Source organism: Struthio camelus, chromosome 3 (genome assembly GCF_040807025.1).
Source record: "Struthio camelus isolate bStrCam1 chromosome 3, bStrCam1.hap1, whole genome shotgun sequence".
Classification (NCBI taxonomy): Eukaryota; Metazoa; Chordata; class Aves; order Struthioniformes; family Struthionidae; genus Struthio; species Struthio camelus.
Window position 1 is genome coordinate 105,811,505 of NC_090944.1, and position 27,212 is coordinate 105,838,716.

A 27,212-nucleotide genomic window follows, 5' to 3' on the forward strand; every position below is an offset into this window, starting at 1 on the left:
TTTGACAAATACCAGTACAGGGTAAAATAGGACACAATAGAATTACATTTAAACCCTGTAAAAGTGATATGAGGGTATAAAACTAAAGGAACAAGCAAATGGAATTCTGTCTATATGATTAGGAGTGACAATTAACTGAGTATGTGTAATATGCTATCTTACTTTGGATTTTTAGCCTTTAGAGGAAAAAAAATGTAGAAGACAACCACCTTCTGTCTTTGCAAGCATGAACAAGTGAGAGCCATGCCTTTATTTTCTTCTTTCTAGGAAGCATATTTTTAAAGTAGCTTCTGTTCAGTAAAAAGTACCTAGTAAAAAGGTGCACCTTTGTTAAAAAATTAGCTTTACAATGTCATTGCAAAACATTATTTGCAAGCAAATTCACATGAGGAAAAGTGAATTTGAAATCTTTTTACAGTGGTACACTTAGGAAAAGATGTTCACATATAACAAAAAAGGTTTGAAAGAAGGTACTGTACACACTGTTACCTTGTTTAGACACCTGCACCGATTTTTGAACTAATTCATCATTATCCAAACGCAGGTATGTTTCATAATGGCTGTAATCAAGTTGTAGCAGCTGTAGCTAGCACAGAATTATCTGAAGATAAGAAGTTTGAATGCATTTGACTTATTTGCCTTGATAAGACAGAAGAACATGATGGACCATAAGACTACCTTTCTTACAGCAGAAATAGACTTCCCTAAGTAATGGCAGTTATTGCTGTACTCTTTGGCACAAAAGTGATTGTGTACCAGTGCAAGAATATACACACGGATGGTAACATTATTCTCGGAGTTAAGGGCTGCAAGAAAGTTGTGATCCAGGTTTTGTATATCAAATAGGAATAATTTCATATTTGGAATGAAATCTGAGACACTTTAGTAAGGATTGGCTGGGTCTGACAGCAATAAGCATTAGAAAAAAAGGAGCCCTTCTTCCAAGGTATTTATGGTCAAATGAACTAAAGATACAGGACAACAAACAGGTTATGTAAACTAGAGCAACAGATCCTTCCTCACAGGCACCCTATTACGTATAAAAATAACTCTTAGGTACCACCCAATCTTAGGTCTCCGTTTGAAGAGGCTAATGCCTCCCTTCTGTAATTCAAAGCATTCCCTGGTCTAGCTGTAGTTTTAAAGTTCCCCCACTGGCATGAACCCCAACCCCTTAGTTAATATCTTTTGCAAATGCAAGTGTTTCTCTTTGATCAGAAAGGAGAATTTAACTGTTAAGCTTGAAATCAGACCCATGGGCTTTAATTCTACACTCCACACAGTATTTCCAAGTATCCTCTATATAAAGTGCAGCTGCAAAAGGCTGATGCATCCAAAAGCAGAGTCTGCTGATTAAAGCAATAACTGATGCATCCTTTCAGGACTCCTGAGCTTTGTCTACATTTCTCACTCCAAAGGAACATGAAATGGCTTTACTTCTTCCTCAAGATCTTATGCTTATGCTGTAAATAGTTAATGTGCAGAGGAGCATTTAAAATTACAAATCTACCCGGTACTTTAGAGACCTTCCCACAAGGCATAAATCTTCATTTAATCCATCATACTTTGTAAATGGAAACCAATGTAGTACTGTTTCGAGTAAGCAATTGCATCTTGGGACTGCGTTCTAATCCTCCTTAAACTAGCTGTGTGGTTTTGTTTTCTTTTCTTTCTCTGAAATCTCTGAAACACCAAGATGCAAGTTAAGCATCTAAAGATTTTTAGAAAATCCTCAAATTCTCTTTCAGAATAGTCCATTGCTGTTCCACCTTCCATTTCTTACATACCAAGAATTTGTCTTTTTTTGTGCTGATAGATGACATTTACAAATTCAGATCACCCTAGAAAGACTTTTGCTTCTCCCAATAGCCTACTTATACTTTTCTCCATTGCTGGCCTTACTGAAGGTTTTATCCAGCTGAGATCTCATTTTTCACACTGACATCCAAATCTTTTATATAATTTGAAGAAACTAGAAAACTGTGGAGTAATTATCTAATCGCGAGTACGCACAATTTAGCCAATCATAATAAAACTGTCCAGGGTTATAGGGTTTGCATTTATAAATATCAGATGAAACTTTACACTGCTGTTCATCTTTCAGCAGTTTTTACTTTAACTGAATCCAGCAGCAATAGAATAAACTAGCAGAAGACAAAAGGTCCACAAGCCACTAGCACTGCAGTCTTGTTTTTGATTTCACCACAAGGCATTTTAGCAGAAGAGAGGCCAAGTCAACAGACATGGAAGGAGATACAGAGCCAGAGATACAGCTACATACACAGTTGTCACAGCTCCCCCCAAGGATAGGCAGAAGTGTCTACCTGTGGCTCCCAAAACACAATCCTTATCATTGCTCTGCTTTTGGTACTTGTGTGCTGGTGAAGTCTTCAGATAAAAAGCCTTTGCCCAGGAAACCTGAAACGCGCAGTGCAGAGGAGAGGATAGGCATGGCAAAGCTATCTCCAACAAACAAACCAGAACTTGGAAGGACATCAGCCACCATCCTTCAGACAGCATAGTTGCTATATAACATAGACAGAGATATTTGCATTCTCAAAAATACGAGTGACTCACTCTCAGCATGCACAAAGCAGAATGCAACATATGTTGAGATCACCTCCAGTCATCTGGAGAAAAACAGGTCAAGTGGTGCAAGAACTTGCATGGACATTTTTCATGGCTTATCGAATCAAATACGGTAGTCTAAAGGTAGTTGAGGTAGCCTTTGGACTACCTAAACTACTTTAAAGAAAACGCAACTGCATCTCTTCTATTTGTCCCCCTTGGTTTTTGCAGTTACCCAGCTTATCTGGCTACAATAGTACAGTTACAATAGCAACTGAATGTTTACAATAATCCAATTTTAAATGCAATTAGAATATATTCAATTGTTAATGTTTATCTTTGCAATAAGAAAAAAAATGGACTCAGATATGTTAAGGCTCCCAGGCCAGACCTACATTACGGAGTTCTGCTGACCTAGATAACACTGACACAGGATTACATGCAAGTAAAGAGAAAAGACAACCTCTTAGTTCATATCCCTTCTCAAGCAAAAATAATCCTGTGTGGTCAGAGCTAGACCGTTAGAAGAAGTTTCTCAGACTTATCATGCAGGCAAGCAACACAGTCACCATGGCCAGACATTTCCTGCCCTGTTGGCATATGGCACTTGGACATCTGCTGGCATATTGACAGCAGCAGAAACTGTTCCACAGACACAGCCTGAATTTGTACCTTCTTTATAGCTAGATCAAAAGTAGTAGTTTCATGGACAAGCTTGGAATATATTAGTCCTGGCTGATAGCTGACACTAATTGTCTATCGTAGAAGTTTGTGGCTCAAGTGTTTAAGCAAAGATATTTTTATAATAAAATCCCATAATCTATTGTTTTAACTTGTAGCTGTTAAAAATAAAGTTTAAAGCCACTTGCCTCTTTTCCCTTTTTTGACCTGACTAAATAGAGGATACTGCACATCACAGGAAATATTTTCCTCACTGGAGTATCTTGGCAGCATGGGGCTTGAGTAAGCAGGAGGAAAGAGAAGCCAAATATGCAACTAATGATCTTACCAATGAGTAAAACTCAGAGAAACTTTTCTCCTCCAGTCACTTTTCCTGTCTGGATAGAAGACGTGTATGGGTATGATTCATGAAAATTTTCTGTTTAAGTTCTCTGAAAATTTCATATTAACCTATATATGCTTGAGACTAAAATAGTTTGCTTCTCTCCCTAACCTTCACTTCCAAAGACAGCTGCCGCTGCTGCTAAGAAAATCTTCCTATGCGCTTACCTTGGTAGCCAAAGACTCAAGGTAGCAGAACTGCAGAAAGACAAGTCAGAACACACCAGGTTAAATTATTTGATCTAAGTAGGACTAACGGCAGCTATTCTAAAGTCATTTTTAAGAGTGCTGCTGTACATGTGTCCGTGTACAGGGAGATCAAAGCTCATTGTTTCTGGGATATAGAAAAAAATCCTTCAAGGAAACCAAAACACACAGCCTAGAATACAAAACAGCAGCACCCTTTTCAGATATGCATATTTTTGCCAGCCTTTTGGCATCTTGCAAATTCTGCAAGTAATCTGCTCAGACCAAGAGTGCTCAGGAAACTAGGGCAGTAACTATCCACCCCTCCAGAACATCTCTAACTCCCCAGAAAAGCACAGACTTGTGGTTCCTGTCCATAATTTTTTCCCTATCACCAGTTTAATGACGGCCTTATCCTGATTGCTTACTTGGACTCCTAGTTCCCAGCTGACTGAAACATGCTGGCACATGACCAGCACCAGCATGCAAGGCCAAAGGAACAAGCGTTTCAGGCTGCCTCAGGCACTTGACAGTCTCTGCGGGACTATGCTAATCAACAGGACTTCGGATGGTTGACCTTTCATTTCCCTCTCTCTCTCTCAGCATTATCTGAGTTTGGAATATGAATTTGATGGTCGTCAGGACAAGAACCATGCCAGATGTAAAAAAGAAGACTTTTAGCTGAGTCCTGGATTTCCTACTTCACTTCTGTGGGGAATGGTTTGCGACCTTTTTTGTAGAAAGAAAAATAAGACAAGTGAACCACATTGTCTCGGTCTAATGGGCAACACCCTTGTGTCTTGCTAACCTGTGAAAGTTTTACTGTCCTTTACTGACCTATGTAGAGAGTAGAGTTAGAAGGTGGTTGGGGCAAGAGATGCAGGATATGAGTCAGCAGCACCTGCGTTAGAAAAGGATGGTGGGGATAAATCAAACAAAAAAAAAAATCCACATTTATTAAAGAGGACATCACGTGACTGCACAAGTCTGATTCCTGATCAACTAAATATACACAAACGGATCCTCAGTTAAGTCAAGTGCTGTGCAAGGCACTTCTTCCCAGATGTCTACTAAGAGTTGCTAGGTTCTTCAAGACTCTTGCAACTCCTAGAACTTGTACAGGCCATTCAAATGAATGTCAGTAGGATCTCAGGCAGAAATAGCATACGTTTCCAGTAGCATGATGGGATTAAGGCCAGTAGCCACCTATCACAAGCCAAAAGTAGAAATTCCATCTCAGAAAAATAGGAAGTGGTCCTTGAGGAGATAATGTTAACTTTTATTTTTAAAAGAATAACGAAAAGCCCTTACATTTGCTGTTGACAGAATTAAATGGTAAATCTAACCACAAACATATATTAACATTGTGTGAAAAGCTAAAGAGATCAATATTAATATATGGGATTCCTCCCCTCTTGCTCATTAATAGAGCTAAAACAAAAATAAAACGAAACCCCGAAGAGCGAGTGTTAGTCCCATTGTTTACATTCCTACATAGAGCATCTGCAAATAGCAGGGGACACAATTTTTCCCTTTGCTGTCATGCACTGCATTTATAAAAGGGTTGATTAAGTGTTACTGCAAATAAAAACATATTTTACATTTTTTAATCAATAGTTTTATCTTAAAATAGAGTTCCTATCAAAGGGCAAAGTTTTGAAAGTTCCAACTTAGAGGAAAAAAAAAATTCCTGGCAACATACAGGTTTATATACTTTGGGAGGCTTTTCTTTTCAGTAACAGTAAGATTTAATCCCAAATGAGAGATATTATCACATTCCGACTGACACAGAAGAAAGAATGCTATCTTCTCAGTTTTCCAAGGTCTTCAGAAAAAGGAGAACTTCTTTAAAACAGGTCAACACACCAGTGGATTTTTTTTTTTAAATAAGACAACTTAAGAAGTTAAGCTTGCTGAAAGGGATTGTAAATGATGTTAGCATACAAAACAGAAAAGTTAAATGCACATATATAGGTCAAACATACTGTAGATACCAGATTTTATCCAAAAAGACAATAAAACAAGGTTGAACTTACTTTGCAGTAAGTTTAGCCAGTCTTGTTTTTCCTTTACCCCGACAATTTCTGTGTGTTGTGCTTTTCAATAGTGCTGCCCAAATGCACGAATGTATTGCGGATCCAGGCCGTTCTACAGCTCTTATTGCTTTCCCTTCATTACGCTTAACTTTGGTCTGTTAGCAACTTGGACTTCCATCTAAGCATACCTTTTCTTACCTAATAGAGCCCCCAGTACATGCCACTTCATAGACAGCTGTCCCTACATCCAAGTCTGATATTTACAGAATGCATGTAAACACATGCCTGGTTTTCACTTTACATATTTTGTTCTAATAGGACAGCAAATCAGATATTGTTTGTGGCTGTTAATTTAGCGTATAGCATGCTCAGAGTGTGGGTGGGTTTTTTTGGTGCATCATGGTCTTGATTTACTAATTGTTTAGTTTTGCCACAGTTCTGTGATTTTTAGGGGGAACAAAAAAACACACACGTTGGGGAACTTTTGTCCCTAGATTTCACCAATGTTTTCGTCGGACTCACTAGTTTTATTAGATGGAGAAAGCAGAGCAGGCTAGTTTGTTCTGCACATGACTTTTAAATCAGACAGATTCCAAGAAATGCAATTAAGCACATGCCATGGGGAAGGCCAAAGATAGAGCTGCAGATTCCTTAAAATTTACTGATTAGCCAGGAAAGTAGAATAGGCTGTCTAGTAAGAACACCTGAAGATCAGGGTGTTAAACACAGACATACAAGATTCTACAACACACAGAAATGGTCTGTAGCAGAGGAAAAATAGTCTTGACTAAGGGACTACATCATCCTGCTGTAAAAATTGCCTGTGTATGTCCTCCAAAGAACAAGACTGAGCTAGAAGAGGGACTAGAAAACCCCCAGATCTAAACCCTACATACATACTTTTATGGTGGAAAATGTTCACTTATTTAGAGTGGTTCCAAGGAAGCTTCATCTGAGGTTTATTTAAGTGCACAGAACTGAGGAAGAATACAGAAACATTGCAAAACAAACTGGAACTGCTGAACAGTGAGCTCTTCTAGATGCCTCTGAGAAAGAGACACAGGTTCATCCAACAAGCAAATTTATACTCGTTTGCATTTGAAGTTGCATCAGGTTAGGTGTTCTGTTTAAAACACACTATCTGATCCCAGAATAACCTTTATGTATGGAGTATTTAAACAAGAGCATCCTTGTAATGTGTTAGTGCACTTCTGCACACAGTCTCCAGGACTATCAAGAGGGTTGGGAGTGAAGTTTTCAAAAGCACTTATGTTTGAATGCAATGCCGCCATAAAGAAAGCTGTAAAGATAATACAGTTAGCCTAATAAAGGCAGGGATCTCTAAGGGTCTAAAAATCTATCCTGTTCTTGCAAAAGAGACCTTCTTTCTAATTATTCTGGTAAGTGGAATATCTCCTTCCATGAGTGGTTCCAAGTGCTTGCACTCATGACAGATTTTTTTTCCCTCTGGCATCATTATTCTAGTATACCCCAGATCACGCATGTTAAACAATGCAAAAAGTTCTTAGGTGGATTGAGTCTTAAAGGGAAGGGAGTGTAGGCTTAAATAAGTCTGAGCCCTTCCCCCTTGCCCCACCCCACCCCGGGTTTAACCTTCAAAGGGTATTCTTGTCGAAGAGTTACTACAGGCCAAGCATCTTAAACTATTGTTCTTTTACTCTATGCCCTACCTAATTGGCAGGAAGAACCGTGGTAGAGAATGCACATTTGGAACAAATAGGAACACTTGTTATTTCATTCTTTCAACTGTTCATTTGTTTCATTGTTCTTAGTTAGCAATTTAACCATCTTAAATAATCCTTAAAAAGGTGATCTGTTAATCAACTTGTACTGGGCAGAACAAGTCATGCTCTTCAAGCTTACTAACCTCAGCTTACTAACCAGAAATACGTCTAATCATTCAGAGACAAAAAAGGGGGCAAGATTTTCACCAGAGACAGTCATGCAGAATTAGAAGATGCATGCTTTCCTTTGCTTTTAGCTTGTTGTCTGAAGGCCATGCAATAAATCAAGAATTCATCTTGATGTAAAGAACCATCTCTGTATAGGCTTGAACCTGAAAGACTGATAAAAATTAACTGCGGCTCCTATTTGTGAGTCCAGAGGCCTCAGGACACAGACCAACAGAAATAATCTGAGAGCCTACGACCAATTTAACTCCATATTATTGCTTGGGAATAGAGAATGTAAATCCCCATGTCAGCTATTCTATGCCCCAAAGATTATCAAAATTAAACTCAAAGGATGAGCAGGATGAAATGCACAGGATACATAAGAAGTGAGGATTAATGTCTTGGGCATTTTTGTAGTGCCAGCGTTAGGTAGGTTGAATATTCCCCCTATCCCCCAAATAAAGCCAGATATTCACATGCTGACCATTTTAATAGTTCATATAGATGTTGATGATCACATCAACAAGGTCTGTGCTAGCTACAACACATATTTAGGGATGCTTCCACTTGGAGGAACAGAGTCTTAGTATTGCTACAATGTATTCCAAGACTACCTGTTCAACAAGCTTTATTCACTGGGCAAACAGCTCCTTTTACTCCCAGCCCTGTAAACTAGCAGTGTATCACCTCTTTGTTCCCACTGTGTTGAACACAAGCTTCCCAGAATATATCGATATTTCTGACTTTTGTCTGGAAAGTTACTGCTGAATAATCACCCTAACAGAAAAAGACAGCCTGCCTGAGGACATGACACTTCCCAAGATGTAAGTGCACTCTTCTTTTTGTTTTAATTTTTGTCCCTTGGCATGAAGAATGAGGGCTGAGAGTTTTAAAGGAAATGGAAAATATCCTGGGAAATAATCACCATTGACATGACAAGAGAATTCTCTCCTGTGGGACAAACAAGTGGGCGGGGAATGAACATATCTCACTCCACTACCTAACCCTCCTTGTACTCTCGTCCCAACTGCTGCAGCATCTGAAAATTAATAGAAAAAACAGTAATTCCAGGAAAAGATGTTGATTTAATAACAGACATGTACAGTATGATCACTTGCCTGTAGAAGAAAACCACTGGAAACTCACCTGACTTGGCTGAATTGTATCCTCCCACAAGAGACAGCAGAGTAGCAAAATACAGCTTAAAATTAATCTACTTTGTGCAACTTCCTTTTCCAGTCTATGCTATGAACTGAATCTGTCCTTTGATCAGCCTGAAGTGAGAGAGCTCCAAAACTGCTGTATCTTGAAATCAAACCTTATTGCCCTTGCAAGCAATACAATTTTTGTCATCAATTTTATTTGAAGAAGATAAAGGTCTGAAACAGGTAGCACACAGGTTGTGATAAGCCCCAGCAGTCCTGAAAGCATAAAAGTAATGACAAAACAGTCAGCTGACACACTGACTCTATCTTTCAGGGCTGTTTACTGGCATCACTTCAATCATTAGCAAGGATGGCACTGGACTTTTCATTCATATTACCCATGCATTTGGGCATCCCATAAATCACGTGACATTATAGACTTTGACATAACTCCAATATATAAGCACCCTTTTTAAACATTTATTGCTCATTTGATTTGATAGGCCTACAAACTGTACATATGTGAATAGTATTATTGAAAATGGGATATTTTCAAAGCCAGCTTTAAGATGTTCTAATCACCCATAACAACTTATTCTGCCTCTCCTTTCCTGCACCAAATAAAGTGCTATCATAAACAGCAGCAGTAAATGGAAGGGGAATATATTTTTTCATTACATTCTATCAGTCTAGTCATACATTTTAGGCATCTCAACAACAGAAGCACATCTAAAAACAAAGGGGAAGAAATTCAAGGAACAACATCTAGGATGCTTGAAATCCCTTTCCTGATGTATTACTGTCATTCTGCAAAGCACTGGTGAAACTCAGCTGTCAGAATCTGTACAATTCTAGTAATCTCCATTCAAAAAAACAAAACAAAAAGGGAAACAAAAGCAGACAAGGGCTAGCAGAACGAGGAGACAGTCTTATGGGTACACCAAGGCAGTTTGGATTACTAAAATAAAGGCTGAGAGCGGACAGGATCACTTTTTTTGTAATATGTCAGAAACAGGAACATAAGATGACAAACACAAAAGCCATTTAAACTAAAGACCAGTGCTAGTATAAGAAGAAAACAAACATAAATCAATCATGAGCCAAACCAGGCTATAAATTAGAACAGGTTCTCAACCTGAGCAATACATTTTTAACAATCCATTCAGCACGGTAGTGTAGGTGAACCTCCCCAACTAAGTCATGCTTAATCTTAACAATTAGTTAAGTTTAGTGAAAATATTTCTATGATGGGGTGTTACAGGTAAGACTTGAGATCTGAAATCCTTACAATAAATATACTTTGGAAAGTATTTTATTATCCTCAAGTAACAGCCTCTCAAAAACAGAGAGCAGGCATTCTTCAGACAGAGGTTATGAGAAATGTCAAACAAATTCACCCTTTTCTGTGGCACTGTTCAAAGACATGCAGGAATTCTTCCTCAAGGATTGACATGATGCAGAGTAGTCAGGGAGAAAATAAAGGCTGGAGAGTAAAATGAATTACCTGTAAAGAAACAACTATACTGATAAAGAGACAACAATAGCACTTTAGCAACACCAGCCTGAATTTTATTTTTTTCTGGGAGACGTCTAATGAATTTTAAAAGTTCTTTCAATAAGGCTTGCACATCACAAAATACATGTCATTTCCTTTGTTAGGTATACCAGTGGTTCTACAAAATGGACACAACGCTCTACTGATTTTGTAAAGTCTCATCTTAAGACCACATTTAGTGAGAAGTAAAAGTCAAGATTACAGATTTTGTAGCGATAATTTCCACACTCATTATTTGCATGAAATGCTGCTTTACTGAAGGTTTATAAACAGCTGTTACATCTACAGCTATCAGACATAACACAAGAGCTGTCCTCTTCAGATTAAGTAAAGTTTGCCTGAAAATATTCCTGCTGATAATGGAAACAGAATCCTAATCAAGGATTGCAGTGAGAACACCACACAACTTAAAGGGCAGGGGGGGAAGGGGAAGAAGGCCTGTTCTTTGACTATTTGCTTTGATGAAAAGCAAAGCAAGAGATTCATGTACCTTTGCAGCTTCCAGTCATAAACCACTATTTTGTAAAAGTAATTTCGAAATACACAGTTTGAGAAATTCAGTCAATATATAGGTATTTTCTATAAAGTCTTCACCTTGCATACACTGGTGTTTGTGGAAATCTGTTCCACAAACAATGCTTGTTGATTTCATTGTCTGCAACAAGTTTTCTAGCTTCCATATTTCCCATCCTCATGGAAACCCCTGTCATATTCCCAGACTGCTCCTACTGAAAGGAGTGCCCCAAGTCTGAGATTTTAGTTTTTACACAGTAAATTCAAGAATGATGCCACAAAACGCCATTCAACCCAAACATGGCTGGGCCTAAGCACACGTCCCTTATCTTTTTCCAAGGCAAGGAAGGCCATAGCAGCATTGCTCATATGCCCTAAGGGAAAAGATAGCACGGCTTAACACGGAATTAGTGACCATTATTGCTTTGTTTAGTATTTTAACAACCTTTTTACAGACTTACAACTCAAAGGAGATACAGGCTGTGAATAGTCTGGTCTTTGGAAGTATCTGTTACTATTTCTGCACCTTAGTGTGTAACAGTGAACTGTTCTTGTGGCTACTACCGCAGTTTTCCTTCTTACTTTGTATCATGCATTCAAGCCCCTAAGAGAAAGCAAGAACTGAAAGCTACTGTGCAATCAGAAATCAGGCAATCTTAATTTGCTGCAGCGTGATTTCTGAATTTTTTAACAAGTTAAATGAGTACAGCCGAACAGTTTTTCTAAATTCCTCCTCACTACCAACTGCCCCCCACCCCAGCATAGCAGAACTCGGGTCAGAGTCATACGACTTTTTAAAGATTTAAAAGCTCCAAATGTCTTCATTTGTCAATCCAATTGAATTGGCAGAGAGGACAACGTCCATATCTGGAAGTCGGCCGACAGATGTTGGTGCTCTAACATTGCTCCTAATATTTTCCTTGCCACAGCCGCTAGATAGCAGGGTGCTTCCCTGGCGACCTCCCAGCCCAGAGGTTTAAAAAAAAAAAAAAAAAGAAAGGCAAATTATTGTGATAGGAGAATTAATGAATTCCCCTGCAATAAACCCTCAAGTTCTGAAATGTTTTCTATTTGTAAGATGAAACGTGAAGTCAAGTCATTCTGATACTTAGGTGGTAAGAGTCCATCAAAGAAAAAAAAATGATGTGAACAAATGGAGTTCTACTTCCATTCTGCAGTACAAATAGATGTTAATGTTTCCTCTGGAAAAAACTTCTAATTTGTATGGATATTAACCTCTTGGAGGCATGTCAATATTTTTATGGCATGTACTGTTTAAGCTCTGCTTATGTATGATGTATAGCATGAACAGTTAGTTTTCCTATAAGTCATAATTCATAGGACAAACAATGTGAGAGATATTAATGGAAAGAGATCAACAAGGTTATTTCCTTTTGCAGCTTTCTGCAGAGTTAAATAATAAGTGAAACTCATAATTCAGCAAATTAGTTAACTGGAATTATTTTGTCATTGCAGAATCGAGATCTGAAGCTTACCTATTTGTGATACTTGCAAATTCCATGGTTGAGTGAATTAAATGCTGCTTAACTTTATTTCTCCTTTACATTTATGTGCAATGGACTTAAATACCAACGATTTTGAAAAGGCAGCTGGCTTCTTTGTTAGATGATGACTACAGAATTTAACAGTTAATATGGATTTGTTCCCCCCTATTAGTTTCAGGACTAGATTCCAGTTTAATGAACTAGTTAACAAACTATTTGGACAAAAAGCTTATTCACTCCTTTACCAGCATTCCCTTGCTTTTGTGATTAATACAATTACAGAACTGTTTCCTCTTTACTTTCCCAAGTTCCACACAGACAAATTTTGAAGACAAATTAGCTAAAGGTTACTGCTGCATGAGAACTGCAGCTGTTCTGCAGATGCTAAGTGCCCCAACTTTTTCTTCCTCGGAAGAGAAATTACTCTCATTCAGAAATAAAACATATCAGAGAATTTCATACCTTCATTAATACAGCTTAATTTTGAGGGTTCCTGTGCAGACATGCTTATAATACACCATTTAGTTGAAGAGAGAAGTATTTGAACAACTCTTACATTGCATCAGCTGAATTAAGAAGTTGGAAAGCAGTAATAGCTGATTAGGTTTCCTTCCTATCTGAATACATACATGGTGACTAACATAGCCAACTCCCCTTTAAAATAGATTTGGTAAATGCTGTTGTCCCCATTTTACAGATAAGAAGGTGGAAGCAGAAGGGTCAAGTAGTTTAATCAAGCCCTGACACCAGTTGGTGACCTAGGTGAGGTAGGGTTAGAATCAAACCATGTTTACATGAGACTGTGCAACAGTTTACTGTAGAGTTGGTACTGATCACATAAGCAGATGCTAGCCCACATAACAGCCTCAGTTTTCAGAATAATAGTTTAGTTTAGCTGAAGCTGATTTCAAGTACATTTAAATTAAACCAAAACAATCTTAGAGTCAATAAAAACAGTTTACTGAGATTAATTTACTAGATGGGGATGCGTTGGATTACATCTTTGAAGCACTGTAATTTTCTATTCTTGCACAAACAAGGCCTAAAGATACCAGAGCAGCAACTGAGCAATCTAGTTCATCTTAGTAGACTTTCACCCACCCAGAAAATGCAACTGGAATATAAACAGAAGAGTATTGATACTACATAAGAGAAGTAAAAGGGTCAGTTGAATATAAAATTAATTCCCACCCCACCCCAAGCTTTCAGTGTATAAAAATAGTTCTTTAGGATAAGTCAAAACACAGGTGATCCAAGTTTGACAGCTTTGCTCACAGAGGCCTAAAGAAGCTTCTCAACATATTGAATGAATTGCAACACAAAGTATTATTGCATTAAGAAGTTTATTATGTTCCCTTCCAAACTTTGCCATGCATAAAAAAAATACACTTCAGATTAAAGAAGTTATAAAAAAATCACTTGAAGAGTTAAACAAACAAACAAACAAACTACAAAACAAAAAAATTCCAATCAGTTTTTATGGATGTTCTTAGTAGCTAGGACTAAAAATTCCATAGGCTTCCTTTTTCAAAAGTGTTTTTGGTTTTCACCTCCAAATTTCAACACAATATTAGAAGTCTTGCTTCTCTGAAGACAGACTAGCAGATGTTGCCCGAGGTAGCATCACACCTCTCATTTCCTACTTAAAATCTCAGAAATACAGCTAAGGTAAGAGTCCAGCATCAGCCTGCATTAAACTTACTCCTTTTACAAATCTCAAGATGACTTTTTCTTCTTAGCAGCTGACTAAACAAAAGCCGAGTCAGGATGATCAGTAAAATTTTTTCAAGGATTCAGAATCTAAAGATAGGTTGAAAGGGATTTACATCTCTGATAACAATATCTGAAAACAACCAAAAAAAAAGAGAGAGAGAGAGAGGAAAAAAAGCTCTCCTGGACACCTATTATTTGCCTGAGAATTTAGTGAGCTTGTGCGTACTAGAATAAAAATCCTATATCTTTCAACAGCATCAAAGCAATGAAATAACGCTTAAATCAAACAGACTTGAGTGGAGAAGTGTGCTGAGAACAATGACAATATTTTCAATCAAGCAGACTTTTGAACCACAAAATAGGAACAAAGACTACACTGTAGGCTATTAACTCTCCAGGGGTAGAAGCTTTACTAACTCACCTTGTTAAGTCAAACAAACAAACAAAAAGATTCCAGAATAGTTTAAATCAACTGAAAACTTTACATAACCCCAACCATGCTAGTCTCCTGCCCTGTAGCGTTCCATTAGAAAGGAGGAGGAGGAGAGGCAAGGCAAGGCAGGTTTCCAAAGTCAACATGGACAGGATGCTTTGTAAGAACAGCAAGGTGATGGTTTTATGTTAACAGGAGCCACAAGGAAAAAAACCCACCACCACAGAAACACTAGTTACTTGGAGACTTTTGTTACTGTGCATTTAGCTTTATCCACAGCTTAACTTAAAGCAAAATTATGTTATCATTCACCTTGATCCTCTGATGTACTACAAATCCTTTCAACACTAGATCAGTTCAAGACTGATCTTGGGGTGGGGGCAGGAGCCAAGGAAGGGAGGTTACTTGGGACAAATATTTTCACATAGAGATACAGAGATCTGCCAGCACAGTTAAGGCAGGATATGAAGAACTGCGATCAGTGACTAAGATAAGTGTGCTCAGAAATGCTCTAATCTAGACACTGTCAGACCTGCAATAGCATAACTTGGCTAGTCTGCCTTGCTTCTTGTGCTGGGGGAGTGAATTGACTGGTAATAACATCACTGCTGCTAAGAGCTACATATGCATCAGAAGATCTCTTAAACATAGAGCAGCATAATCAGTACATGCACAAAACCCATTTTTCCTGGACAGTATAACCTTAAAACCCATTCCCCTGCCACACATGCACTGGAACACTTATCTTCTGCTATTTTAGTATGTTCAGCACAAATACTTTCCCAGAGGGCTTCCAATCAATAACTTACACAAAAACAAAATTTCCTTCCCTCCCCACCCCCCCCCCCCAAAAAAAAAAGAGCTGATAGTACATTGGAAAAAATTATTGAAGTGTCTTTTCAATTCTGTATCACACACAGTTCCTGGGCAGAAACCCATGGTAAATAAGGCATCATATTTAACTGAGATATATCCTGTAGAAAAATGTTTTGAATAAATAAACAAAAAGCAGTTTTATTCAACTGAAAAACCTTTAAGCAAACTTGTTTAACAGCTTGAGTTTAGCTTTAAAGTTTGTCCTAGAATTATTTATCCTATAATATTACACTAGCAGATCTCACCTGTTAATTAGATTACACATTCACATTCAGCTTTATCAGTTCAAAATTTCTTCAAGCTGGTTTTACTATGTTTTTCACTCTGACCTACCCGCATGTCATGCATCTGAACTGCCTTTGTTCAGATTTTAGAACGGCAGCATCACACAAGCTAGTTCATAACTGTGATAAGGACGTTGCCCAGTTTGATGTCTTTATGATGGTGTTTTGCATCTTACTATTGAAACCAAGAGGAAATATTCTAATGACTACCAAAGTGAGATAGTTTCCCCAGAGACAACAGTGAGAGGAGAGGAGAGGAGAAAAATGATTTCATATGATGCAGAAGAGTCAAGAAGTTATGGTAGCCAAAAAATCCCAGTTTCAACCCACTGTAGTTACATAAGGCAAATACATTTCAGAATGAATGAGGGCAACTACTTTAGCTACTGCATTTCACATCACAGCCAACCATATTCATTAATGACTCAGTTTCAATAGAATTATTGCACAGAAGAGTTCAGCTATTTGGCAAAAATCCAACTCCTCTCTCCCTCTCACCCCAAATTATGAGACTACTAAATTGTGCACACTTCCAGATTGGTAAAGTTCCTCATATATTTCCAGTTCACTCCTAAACACCTAACATGAGTTGAATTGAAGATAAAAAGTAACAGAGTATGGGGTAGGTAGGTAGAGTCAGTGCTCTGCCACTTCTCTCAATTGCCCTGTCCCTGAGCATATAAAAAAGCCAAACCACCTTGCTATCTTCTTGCTGCTGTAGTATGGGAAGAGGGATCAATTGACAACAGCACTATCATTGCTGCCTTCTGTTTATTACACTCTTTCCTTCCTACCCTTGATTTCCTGCAATGTCATCTCTAACTGCTCAGCAAGCATCTATTTCCTTCTCCTTAGAAACTGGAGGCAGAGGAAACACTTTTACACTTTACTGGGTAGAGACACCTCCAGCTTAAGATCTGCTTGGCATCAGAGATGCACAAAAAGTCAAGATCACAGAAAAGCTGCAGTTACTTCAAATGAGTAAGAATTTTCTTCAGAAAGATGAACAAAATTCAGCTGTAAACACCTAGACAACACCAAGTGTTAAACTACTTTATCTCACTGTTTCTCTGTCAGGAAAAGAAAAACAGCTGTTGGGACATCTGTCCAAATGACCAGCTGTCTATATTATAGCAGAGCTGGGCATGCATTCTTAAAACACATGCGAATAAAGCCAAGGCCCTCCCAAAATGTGAGCTATATCTCACATTTCAGCAAAATAAACACAACTCATTTCACTGAAGAAGTTGGCAGGTTTAGGACCTTGCAGAGACTATGTAGCAATTTCATTAAATACTGCAGTTATCCTACTCTCCCAAAAGAAACCATCAAGCTATGCAGTCTGGTTTGAGAGCCTACCTTGAAAATCCAGTGCTACTGTAACAAATTACATAGGGAGAGAACAAACTTTGTTACCGCTCTTGCTTCTCACAGAAGCAACTCCTAAGTTTCACATTCTTCCTTTCCCTTCTTTTGCCCTCTACTCCAAAAAGCCCTAAATAAATGAAATTGGGAACATGCAAATCTTATTTTAGAAGGGCAAATTGATTGTGATCACTTGACCCAAATGTAAAGGTGTCAGCATACTCTGATACCAATAAGAAAGAAAGAGCGATTTTCTAAGCATGAACTCGAATGCCACTTAAAAATCCTTGTGCCAACAAGGCAAACGTTGATTACAGAATGGCCCTCTATCATTCTGCAGTCACGTACGCACCATTTACACAAGCTTGAAGGTTGAAATTCTAACTTAATTGACAAGTTATCATGACTTACACTGGCTTGAAGGTTGAATTTCTGATTTAATTGGCAAGTTATCATGGTCCAACTATTTAATTTGATTTTAACATTTTCATAGCAATCTGTGGAGCCAGTTAGCAGCAACTATTGCAGCTGTGTGTTTAGTAGTAGGGTGAGGGCTCCAGCCAGACTGATGCAATAGAAGTCTGTGGAAGAAGTCAGTTCCGCGAGTGAGTTTGGTTAGACCCATTCCCTCTACGCAGCTGCTTGGCTCCAGTCACCTCCCCTGTTTCTTTGGTGCCTGGAAGATGCTCATCAGCCTCACTTCTCTCAAAGGCCAGAGCAAACTTACTTACAGCTGCTGTTTCTCTGCCAAAGAAACACACATGATTCTTAAGCAATTTTCCCTCCACAGCCTTTTTTACTCCCCTGCAGGGGGTTGGGAGTGTAAGTGAGGAGCAGCAGTATGAGCTCTTAGAGATCACACATGCAAAAGTCATCACCGATAAACTTGATCTTTCAGCACAAGCCACAAAAATACTTTATCATAGATGACTACACTTGCCACTTTAGAACCTTCATAAATGCAGGATTATTTTCAGGCTCCATTAGCTATCGCTCCTTAGCTGCCATCATCTGCCAGTCTCTTGCCTCACTTTATAGTCCAAACTAATGTTAAATAACTGATATCTTTGTTGTTAAAAACAATCAGATCTCAGAGACCTGTGATAGGTCTAGAGACTAGTCCTAGACTTTTTTTTCCCACCTGCTGCAACCTCAGAGGCACACAGGTCTAGGTTTTGTTTCTCAGCAGTGGGAAGCTGCTTATGCAATATTTGAAAGATACTGGTTACAGAACAAAGTCAATTTAGTTTTTGCCAGTTTGCTCAATCATGTCCAACTTTTACTTTTTCTCTGAGGCAGAAATACAGCCCTATAGATTAGCGTAGCCATAACCAGTCCCACAACAAGGGTTAAAATTGGGTCATGTCAAGGGTCAAAATCAGGAGAACTGCTACAGATGTGCGTGTTGGTAGAAAAGGAATGTTTCATGATGCAGTGATTTCAGACTTTCAGCAGAGGCTATGATATACAACCTATTGATGTCAGTAGCTTCCTACTTCCTTTACACCAGGCGTATTTCTTCCTCTTCAGAAAACAGTGCAAGAAGTTTGAACTTAAAGCACTTCAAAAGCTACTTAGCACCCAGCAGTGTCTTTGAGCCCCCGGAGTTCACACAGCACAATGCAAAAAAACTTCTGTTCCAATTTGACTGTAAACAGACCTGCTAGGGTAAGGCATGCCTAGAAGGGATCTCTTCTGCCTATAATTAAAATGTTCATAAGTACATAATTAATACTGTGATATCTAAAGCTTCTAATATAAAGACATGACAAAACAACATGCATAGAAACAGAAAAAAAATGCATGTCTAGAATTACCCATTAAAGAAGAACTTAGTGTTTTAGTGCAAAGCTCTAAACAATAGATCCTGCTGTTCTCGCTTGAGGAACATGAATCAGAAAGACAACACGAAATAAAGGACTGCAAAGGGATGTCTTCAAACGTATGTCATCCCTTCAACAAACGGGGTAGTAAAAGTGAGGTGTGCTTATTGCATGCCATGCTTTAAGCAGTTCAATTTGCCTAGAAGTATAGTTCTTAGGAGAGTTGTAATGGCATGAACAACTTTGTGTGTGACCAAAGTGGTATTTCAGTTCAGATCTGGAGCGCACCGCTGAGGTTGCTCTCCCTATTCTCCTCAATTGTCATGCCTTGTTGACACTGCAGAGCAGATTCAGAGCATATGAGCTGACCTCCTTTCAGACTAAATCAAACTGCAAGATGTACTCCAGGAAGAAATCTAATGCATGTGAACTGCTCATGGGCATTCAATCCATACAATCATAGTACAGTCAGTACAAAGTAAAAAGTATAAAGTAAAATCCACGCAAATGCAGACACCGGGGACCGGGGGGGGGGGGGGGGGGGGGACGTCAAGTCCTTAGCACCAACTGTTTTGCTCTACAGATCCACTCCCATTGGGCTGCACTAACTGCTAATATAGACAAAGCTTTAGAGGACTTGGCTTCCAGTTTTAACAAAGCATTAAACACATAAGGCATGATGAGGACAAAAGGATTATCCCAGAGACATAAAAAGGATATAGATTTTAACCTTTCAAGAGTCCCCATAAGACTGTCACCCAGTTTAAGACTGTATATTGAAAAATATACAAATGAAGGTTGTGACAAACTTGCCTCAGAAACCATTTTTTCCTATTCAGGTTAATATTATTCAGGGATCCTGAAAAAGTAAAAAGGCATGCTCCCTTTGGGAAATTGTATCACATTATTAACTTTTTCTTTCAAGATAGCTACCATGGGATTTAAGCACAGCACACAGTTAAGATAAAAACAAACCCTGAATTTTCACCCTTGTGGATATGGCTGGTCCCTTCGAATTATACACATACATTTATAAGAAATAGTTTTCTCGAAAGCATTCTCACTTGCTTCCTTGCTCCTCAAGCTATTGACTGTCATTTTCAATTCAGCTTGTTTTTGGTTGTATGTTAATCATACTGCACATCCACGTGCAGTATCAGTGCATAATGTAATTGCTCGGAAGGTCAACAGCATTAGGAGAAAAACAAAACAAAAATTCATTTTATTGAATTAGATTAAGAGAAAAAGCAACAATTTATTCTAAAAAGGAAATCTATACAAAGTCATCATTACAAGAACCATGTATACAGCATGAAGCTAAGCAGTGGTTCTAAGACCTTCTAAGACAACAGGCTGTTGATAGTCTGCAAAGTTTCTTGCATGGCATCATCTTCAGAGCAGAGCTTGTCAGAAAACACATCTGACAGCAGAAGGTAACATGTCAGGTAATGCCAACTTTCTGCTCTAAAATAAGCAAAAGACAACACACTGTAAGCACTCAAGGACAAGTCCAGAGCAAAAAAAATTAGAACCTTTGATCGATTGCTATTGCTCCATCAGCAGAGAGAGTTGCAGCGTATGCACTATCAGCTTTGTTTAACTATGTTCCAAGAAAGTTTAAACAATATAATGGTTAAACGGAAAAAACAGAAAAACATTCCTGCTTACAAATTCTTTTGCATGTAGGCACACATAGAGAAAAGCTATGAAGCAGGGTAGTACTCCACATTCTTAATTTTCTTCTTATAGATATTCCCACTGCAGCATTGTAACTGCGGTTCATGGCTGACAGTTCATCCCTGCTGAACCTTGAACGTGCAGAACTGAAGATACATACTTGATACACACTTTACAATAGCTACTTCTTAGGCATTAACCTTCAATGGCACTGTAAAGTTTTTAGGTGAGTGGTATTAGATGCTTTTGTCAACAATTGTGCAGTTAAAGGTTTTGCGTTGGTAACCACTTGTCTCTGTCTGGTATCTGCTGAGCTTTATTTTGTTCAGACCACGCAAAAGCCTGTCTTGAAAGGGACAGCTCACCTGGCAGTTCAAACTAAGGAATTCAGTCTTTTCCCTCCCTGCCTCCCCCCAACACCAATACCTTAAATGGAAGGGATCAGGAAGTTCAAACAAACAAACGAACTCGCTGCGGTGGCAGTAGCCTAGGGAACTTTCATACCTTATGCATGCACCTCCTGAAGGGCAGAGGGGAAGGGAAAGATTATGAAAATATGTCCATATTGACTTTATATCAGTGAACATATCAAGTTTTAGGGTCACTCGGCAAACCCTAAGCAATAGCCATGTACATTCTCTTTATTGACTGTTGAGCTAACGAAAGGCATTTAGAACTTAATCCCAGTTTTGAGAAAGTTTGCAGACCATAGTTTTCTAAAAAGTATTGTATGTAGATTTGAACCTTGATATGTCAGCTTGGAAGTACAGCTTTGTGGGAAACACAGTGCTCAGAATTAGAGCAAATTTATATAGTTTCCTACTAAAACTGCAAAACTCCAAGAAACAAGTCTAGAATTAAATTTCATTGTCCTCACCTTCCCCTCAACCTTCAAACACAAAATAAAACCCTGCAAATGCACCTTGTCAGTATTTGGGGTGGGGAAGACAGCCTTGCTTTAAAAAATATATAATAATAATAAAGGGGGAAAACTACTATCGAGTCACTTATTGTTATTTCCTTTAGCATAATCCCCTTGTGTGCCATGTATATCCTTGCAGATGCTCTCCTTAAAAGTTTTCTAAACATTTGTTCACAGCACTGGGCTCCAAGTCTAAACATTTAAGTTTCTAAAGCTATCTCTCAGGCCTTCTGTTTACAGTCTTGTATGCTTTTCAAATAAAGACCTCAATTATTTGTTCTTATACTTAGTATGTTTGTCTGCTTCTCCTAAATGGAGCCGGCAGTTTCTCTTTTCATTTTATTATTCTGTTTTGAAAGTAATCATTTTCACTTATCTTCAAATTCTTTCCTTTTTTTTCCCCACTAGCCTTGAGGTTTATCAATGGGAAGTATTTAATTTCTTAACGACTACAGTGGGCCAGTAAAAAAGATTTCCCAGTAAACAAGATGTGGGCCCAGTGTTGCAAACCCTTGCTCATGCAAATAGTGACATGCGGGTCAAGAGGGCTCCTCCTTGCATGAATAGCTCCTTTATCATTAAGCTGATATTTCACAATCAGGATGGAGCAATGAAGAGTAAAAGTAAGGAACTGGAGAAGAGGGAAGTGACTGCATTGCCTTACATTTGCTTTGGTCTCCAAAACTCAGTTCTACAACAGGGTAGGCAAAGGTGTGATTACTGTGGATTTCACAGCCTTCTCCCTCCTCCTCCTAAAGAGTCCCCAGGCTCTGAGCCACAGTAGCAAGTGGCAAGGGCAAGTCATAGACTGTTATCAACACACACACAAGTGTTTATGCTTCTTTGAACTGTTACAATTAAGATTCTACAATATCGATAAATACGGCACAGTTACATCAATATTAAAAATTCCTATTTTTACAGCTTACTTTCACAGCTGTTCCACAGTGCTATGAGACATTTCTATCCCAAGATAATTGTATCAACACCAGGAATTGTGCATCCTCCCCCCTTCATATATATAGTTGTGGCTGAGTCTCTTTGGAGGCCTAGATAAATTGTCATGTGAAGCATCTTAGCCACATTTTAGTTTGAGCAATCTGCTTTATGCAGAATGACATGGACAGGCAGCAACCAGCCTGTACACAGTCCAGAGTCAGTCACCTTTAATGTCCAGGCTGAAGTAGCACTACTCCAGTAAGAGTTTAAGTACTTCTTTCTTTAAGCCTTACTGTTCTGATAACTAGTGTGGTACTTATAATAATGAGAAAAAAATGGATCCTTCACATAAATGACTTCTAAATGCTGTTTTTAAACTTTTTTTTTAAAGCATTTCTCTCAGTTAGGATTGGGGGAAAATACTTTTTTTTCTAGCATACCCTGCAATACTCAGCTTATGAGTTTCGTGAAAGTGTCTGTTAAACACACTTCAGTAAACATTTATTGCAGTGTATTTCTGCTGTAATCAGATGTTATGAAACCTTCTGTTACAGAATATAAACTTTAGATTATATTTGACCTGATATAGCCCTCTAATAATCAGTTAAACTGCCAGTACAGACATAGCATCCTGTATGTGACTTGCGAGTCTGTGCTGATAAGCTACTCGTCTTGAAAAGTGGTTAAGATCACGCTACAGATCTAACTTTGTAGCCACCCCACACAAAAAATTACAGCTAACATTAGGCTCAGCTGAACTCAGAGCCACGCTGGGTGGGAAAAAGGGCAACAGAGAGATTTGTGTCTGAATAAGTCAATCCTTGTCACCTTTCAACCTGCTTCTGGAAACAAAATTGGTATTATTAGTTCAATTTTAACACTTCTTTGCATCCTTGCATTTTATCAACAACTTTGATAAAAGTCTATCAACTATTTTAAATTCACGCTTGGTGATGATTATTTAATAACTTCATCCAGTGTGTGTTTTAAATGGGGACGTTAAAGAGGGTATCAGTGAACAGATAGAAAAATTTCAAAGTGGCTCTGTAGAGTCACAAGAGCGTCAATGACAACGATAGCAGGCAGAGGGAGAGAAAAAGCTCTGAGATGAACTGAAGGCCTGTCAAGAAGAGACAAGAGCTGAGAAATGAGACAAGTCATGCAAAATCCTAAGAACAAGTTCAGGGAGTCCATGGGAAAGGCTCAAAAAAGGAACAAAACAAAGGTGAGGATTAGGAAAAAATACACTTTTTAATCAACAACATTCTGTATGTACTACAAGAGAATAAATTTATAGTTTTAATGTGAAAGCAAGGTGACTGGGATTTGCCAGAAGAGAATAGATATTAGTAATGTTTTAAAGAGTCAGCAGAACATGATAGGAAAAAAGCATGGACTGTGATTGAGAAAGGACAATTATGAAGATTGTCTCCTACATGCTCTACAGTTTACTTGAGATGAAACCCTGATATGCTTATATTATTTTTTTTTTCCTATTAAATTCAGCTGGACTGCCTGCCTTCCTCCTCTGTAGGAAATACCATCCCCTCCCCCCCATCACCCCATCACCCCTCACACATAAAAGGTTAATAAGAAGAGCAACAAAAGCACAAGTCTGGAAGAGAGTAAGCAGTAAAGTTTCCAGTCACCAATAAGAGTTAAAAAAGAATAAGTGAAGTCTCACATTTAGCCAAGCTGAGCTTGAGCTGACAAAAAAAAAAAATATCCATGAGGAATCATCACTCCACCAAGATTGGATATGGAAAGCAAGGTATGACTGGAAGTAGCACGGAAGCAAAACTGAAAGTCACAGGACTGTGAGGATGTCATTAGGAACTAACACTAAGGAGAGTTCCTAACACTAGGAGCTAACTAAGGAGAGAAGTCCTTCCACATTGTGGTGTGCAGAGATACTCAGACCAGATATTCTGGTCTGTCTGTAGTTTGATCTATATTAATTTTTTCTTCTCACTGCTTCTGCACCCATCCCCGCACTATATTGAGCTACAACATATAGTCTATTCTAATGAACTACCCTAGAATTTTTTCCGAGCTCTTTTATCTGTTTTAGGGAAATCTTTCTGTCCCCTCAGGATTGTGGTTCTCTTTGTGGTAAAAACACTAGTTAAATGATCCTCTCACACCAATATGAATTTCAGCCTAAATTGAGCCAGAATCCAGACTCTGAATTATATTTGCAGCATGCTAGGCTTAAACACATACTCCAGCCGGGTAATAGTTTTCCTTGAGGATGTTCGAGACGTTTGGGATAAATCCAAGTAAGATATCTGTAAGATATCTGTAAGATATCTGCCCCATAAGCATGGCTTGTCCCCACATCCCCCTACAGTTTCTAGCCTCCATCCACCCTTCGTACCGTACACCAGAGTCATATTTAATAGGATACTAAGACGGTAACAGTAAGGACACTACCAGATAGCAACAGAAAGCTCTGCTATCTGAAGCAGACAGAAAGCAGTCACCAACTGAAGAAAGGGAATTTAAACCACAAACTTTTAGAAGCAAGAACCACATTCTCTTGTAAGTATTGATTACACCAATAGAACTAATGAGCCGTTATCCCAGTCTTCTGTATTTTAGCATTTTACTAGGCTTTTAGTGAATTAAAAAATAAACAATGACCAGAAGATCTAGTTAATATAAGCATGTCTGAAATAAAGAAAAAAGTCCCAAGTAACTAATTTTTGCCACTGGAGTCCCCACATGTCTGGGCAGCCTATTTTCATAGTTCACCATTGCTTGCCATCACGTTTAAATGGATATCACATGTGTAAAAAGGCACTAAGCAAGTTTACATTGCTTCAGGATTTACTACATGCTATTGATTAATAATTAGTTTTGAAGAGGCAGTCTACCAGATAAAAGAGATAGGACGATAATCAGCTCCTTATGGCTTGGAAAGAAATAATTTTCCTAAAAGAAAAATACAGCGTAAGAGTCGTAATCATCCCTGTGTGCAAGGCATTCATTTCTGACCAATTTCCCCAGCCCTTCCTTCAGTTATCCTCACTGACCTCTCAGACCTCCACACAGACCGCAGACACGTTTTCCTCACAACGAGAGTATTCAGGACAAAAAAAAAAAAAAAAAAGTCAGACAGAAGAGGACCAAGAAGCCTGGCTTCGTCTTCTCCTCATACACAACATCCATTGAGGCAGGAGAAACCACCCTGGATGCTAGAACAAGAGCCGTATTCAACACTAGCGCATTTGGTAGCAGAGCTTCAGCTGGGCTTGGAGGAGCACACTCAATGAACGCTTCAAATCCCAAGAACCAGACAACAACAACCACCACCACCAAAATAAAACCCCAAATAACCCCCACACTCTTATCACCACGGAGGGGGAAGCGACCCATTTCATCACTCCGCCGTGGAGCAGTTAGCCAGGACGGAGAGTCCCCCCCACCCCGCTCCCGGGACGGTTTTCAGGACGGGCTTTGGCCAGGAGCTTTCCAAGGGCGCCGGCTCGCCCAGCCGCGCTCCCGCCCGCCCAAAGCCGCGTTATTTTCCGCGGGCAGCACCTGCCGCCGCCGCCAGCCCGGCCGCCCCGCTCTACCTGCAGGATCTTGTCCAGCCCCTCTTGGCCCAGGCAGGGAAACTGCTTGAGCAGCTCCGTCTTCTGCCGCTTGTAGTCGTCGGTGGCCGAGCGCCAGTGCGGCTCCTCCAGCACCTCGAAGATCGCCGCGCCGATGGACAGGTAGAAGATGATGGCCGAGGTCAGCAAGGGGCCCCTGTCCACCATGGTGCCGGCCGGCCCGGCAGCGGCGCGGAGCGGCGCGGGGAGCGGCGGGCGGCGGTGGGGGCCGGGCCGGGCCGAGGAGGGGAGGGAGAGCCCCGCGCTGCGGCCGGAGGGTGCCTGGTGCCGCCCTGTCCTTCCCCGACACCTCTGCCTTCCCCCGCCGTCCGCCTCGCCGCGCCTCTCTCCCGGCCTCCGCCGCTCTCCCTTAGAGTCTTCCACACTCTCCTCCCACTCTCCTCCTCCCTCCCGTTCTCCCTCTCTCCTCCTCCGCTCCTCTCCCCCCTGCTTGCCTCCATCCCCCGTCTTTTTTTTTTTTTTTTCCTTTCCCCTCCCTTCACAGCGGCGATTTGAATTTGGTGCCCTCCCGCTTCCTCCCCTCCCCGGCCCGCCCCGACGCGCGCGGGCGGGGGCGGGGGCGCGCAAGGCCGGCGGGGCGCACCGAGGCGTCGCCGGCCCCGGCCCCGGCCGTTGGCCGTTGGTCCCGGCTCGCGCCCGCCCGCCCGCCAGGAGCTGCGTGTGGGGGCGCGACCTCGGCCGCCCCCTCCCCCCCCCCCCAACTCTTCCCGCCGCGCAGCCGTTGAGGGCGGGCGCGGGGCCGCTGAGGAGAGGCGAGGCGAGCTCGCCCAGGACGGGGAGGGAGGGCGGGAGGGCGAGCCCTGCCTGTGCCCCGAGGGGCGGCGGGGCCGCCCCCCCGGGCTGGTCTGTACCCGGCACGGTTCGGCCTCCGAGCTCCCTGCCCTCAGCGCTAGGGAGTTGTGGAGCGGGACGCGGCTTCCCTTCTGCCTCCGGCGAAGTGCTGGAGGGAAGGTGAGGTTGGAAGGGGGCGGGAGCGGGGGGCGGCAGGCAAGGTTCACCCTTTCCTTGAGATGCTGCCTGTTTGCATGACAGACCCTCTGAAGCAGGAGCTGTATCTCCCCTTCCTTCGTGCGCTGTGTA

General features: G+C 40.2%; 1 protein-coding gene and 1 long non-coding RNA gene across 2 annotated transcripts in view; both read right to left on the reverse strand.

The window, feature by feature from the left end:
- Positions 1-26,515, reverse strand: part of KCNK5 (potassium two pore domain channel subfamily K member 5) — a 39,340-nt gene extending 12,825 nt beyond the window's left edge. Inside the window, exon 1 of the mRNA XM_009686760.2 lies at positions 26,094-26,515. Coding sequence (XP_009685055.2) covers positions 26,094-26,279 — 186 coding nt within the window. The 5' untranslated portion in view covers positions 26,280-26,515. The remainder of the gene's footprint in view (positions 1-26,093) is intronic.
- LOC138066826 (uncharacterized) lies at positions 20,208-25,712 on the reverse strand. The gene is made up of 2 exons (XR_011140347.1): positions 25,551-25,712; positions 20,208-20,441 (listed from the first exon to the last, which is right to left on the reverse strand). It is a non-coding gene; the product is annotated as an uncharacterized lncRNA (long non-coding RNA).
- Positions 26,516-27,212: the final 697 nt, after the last annotated feature.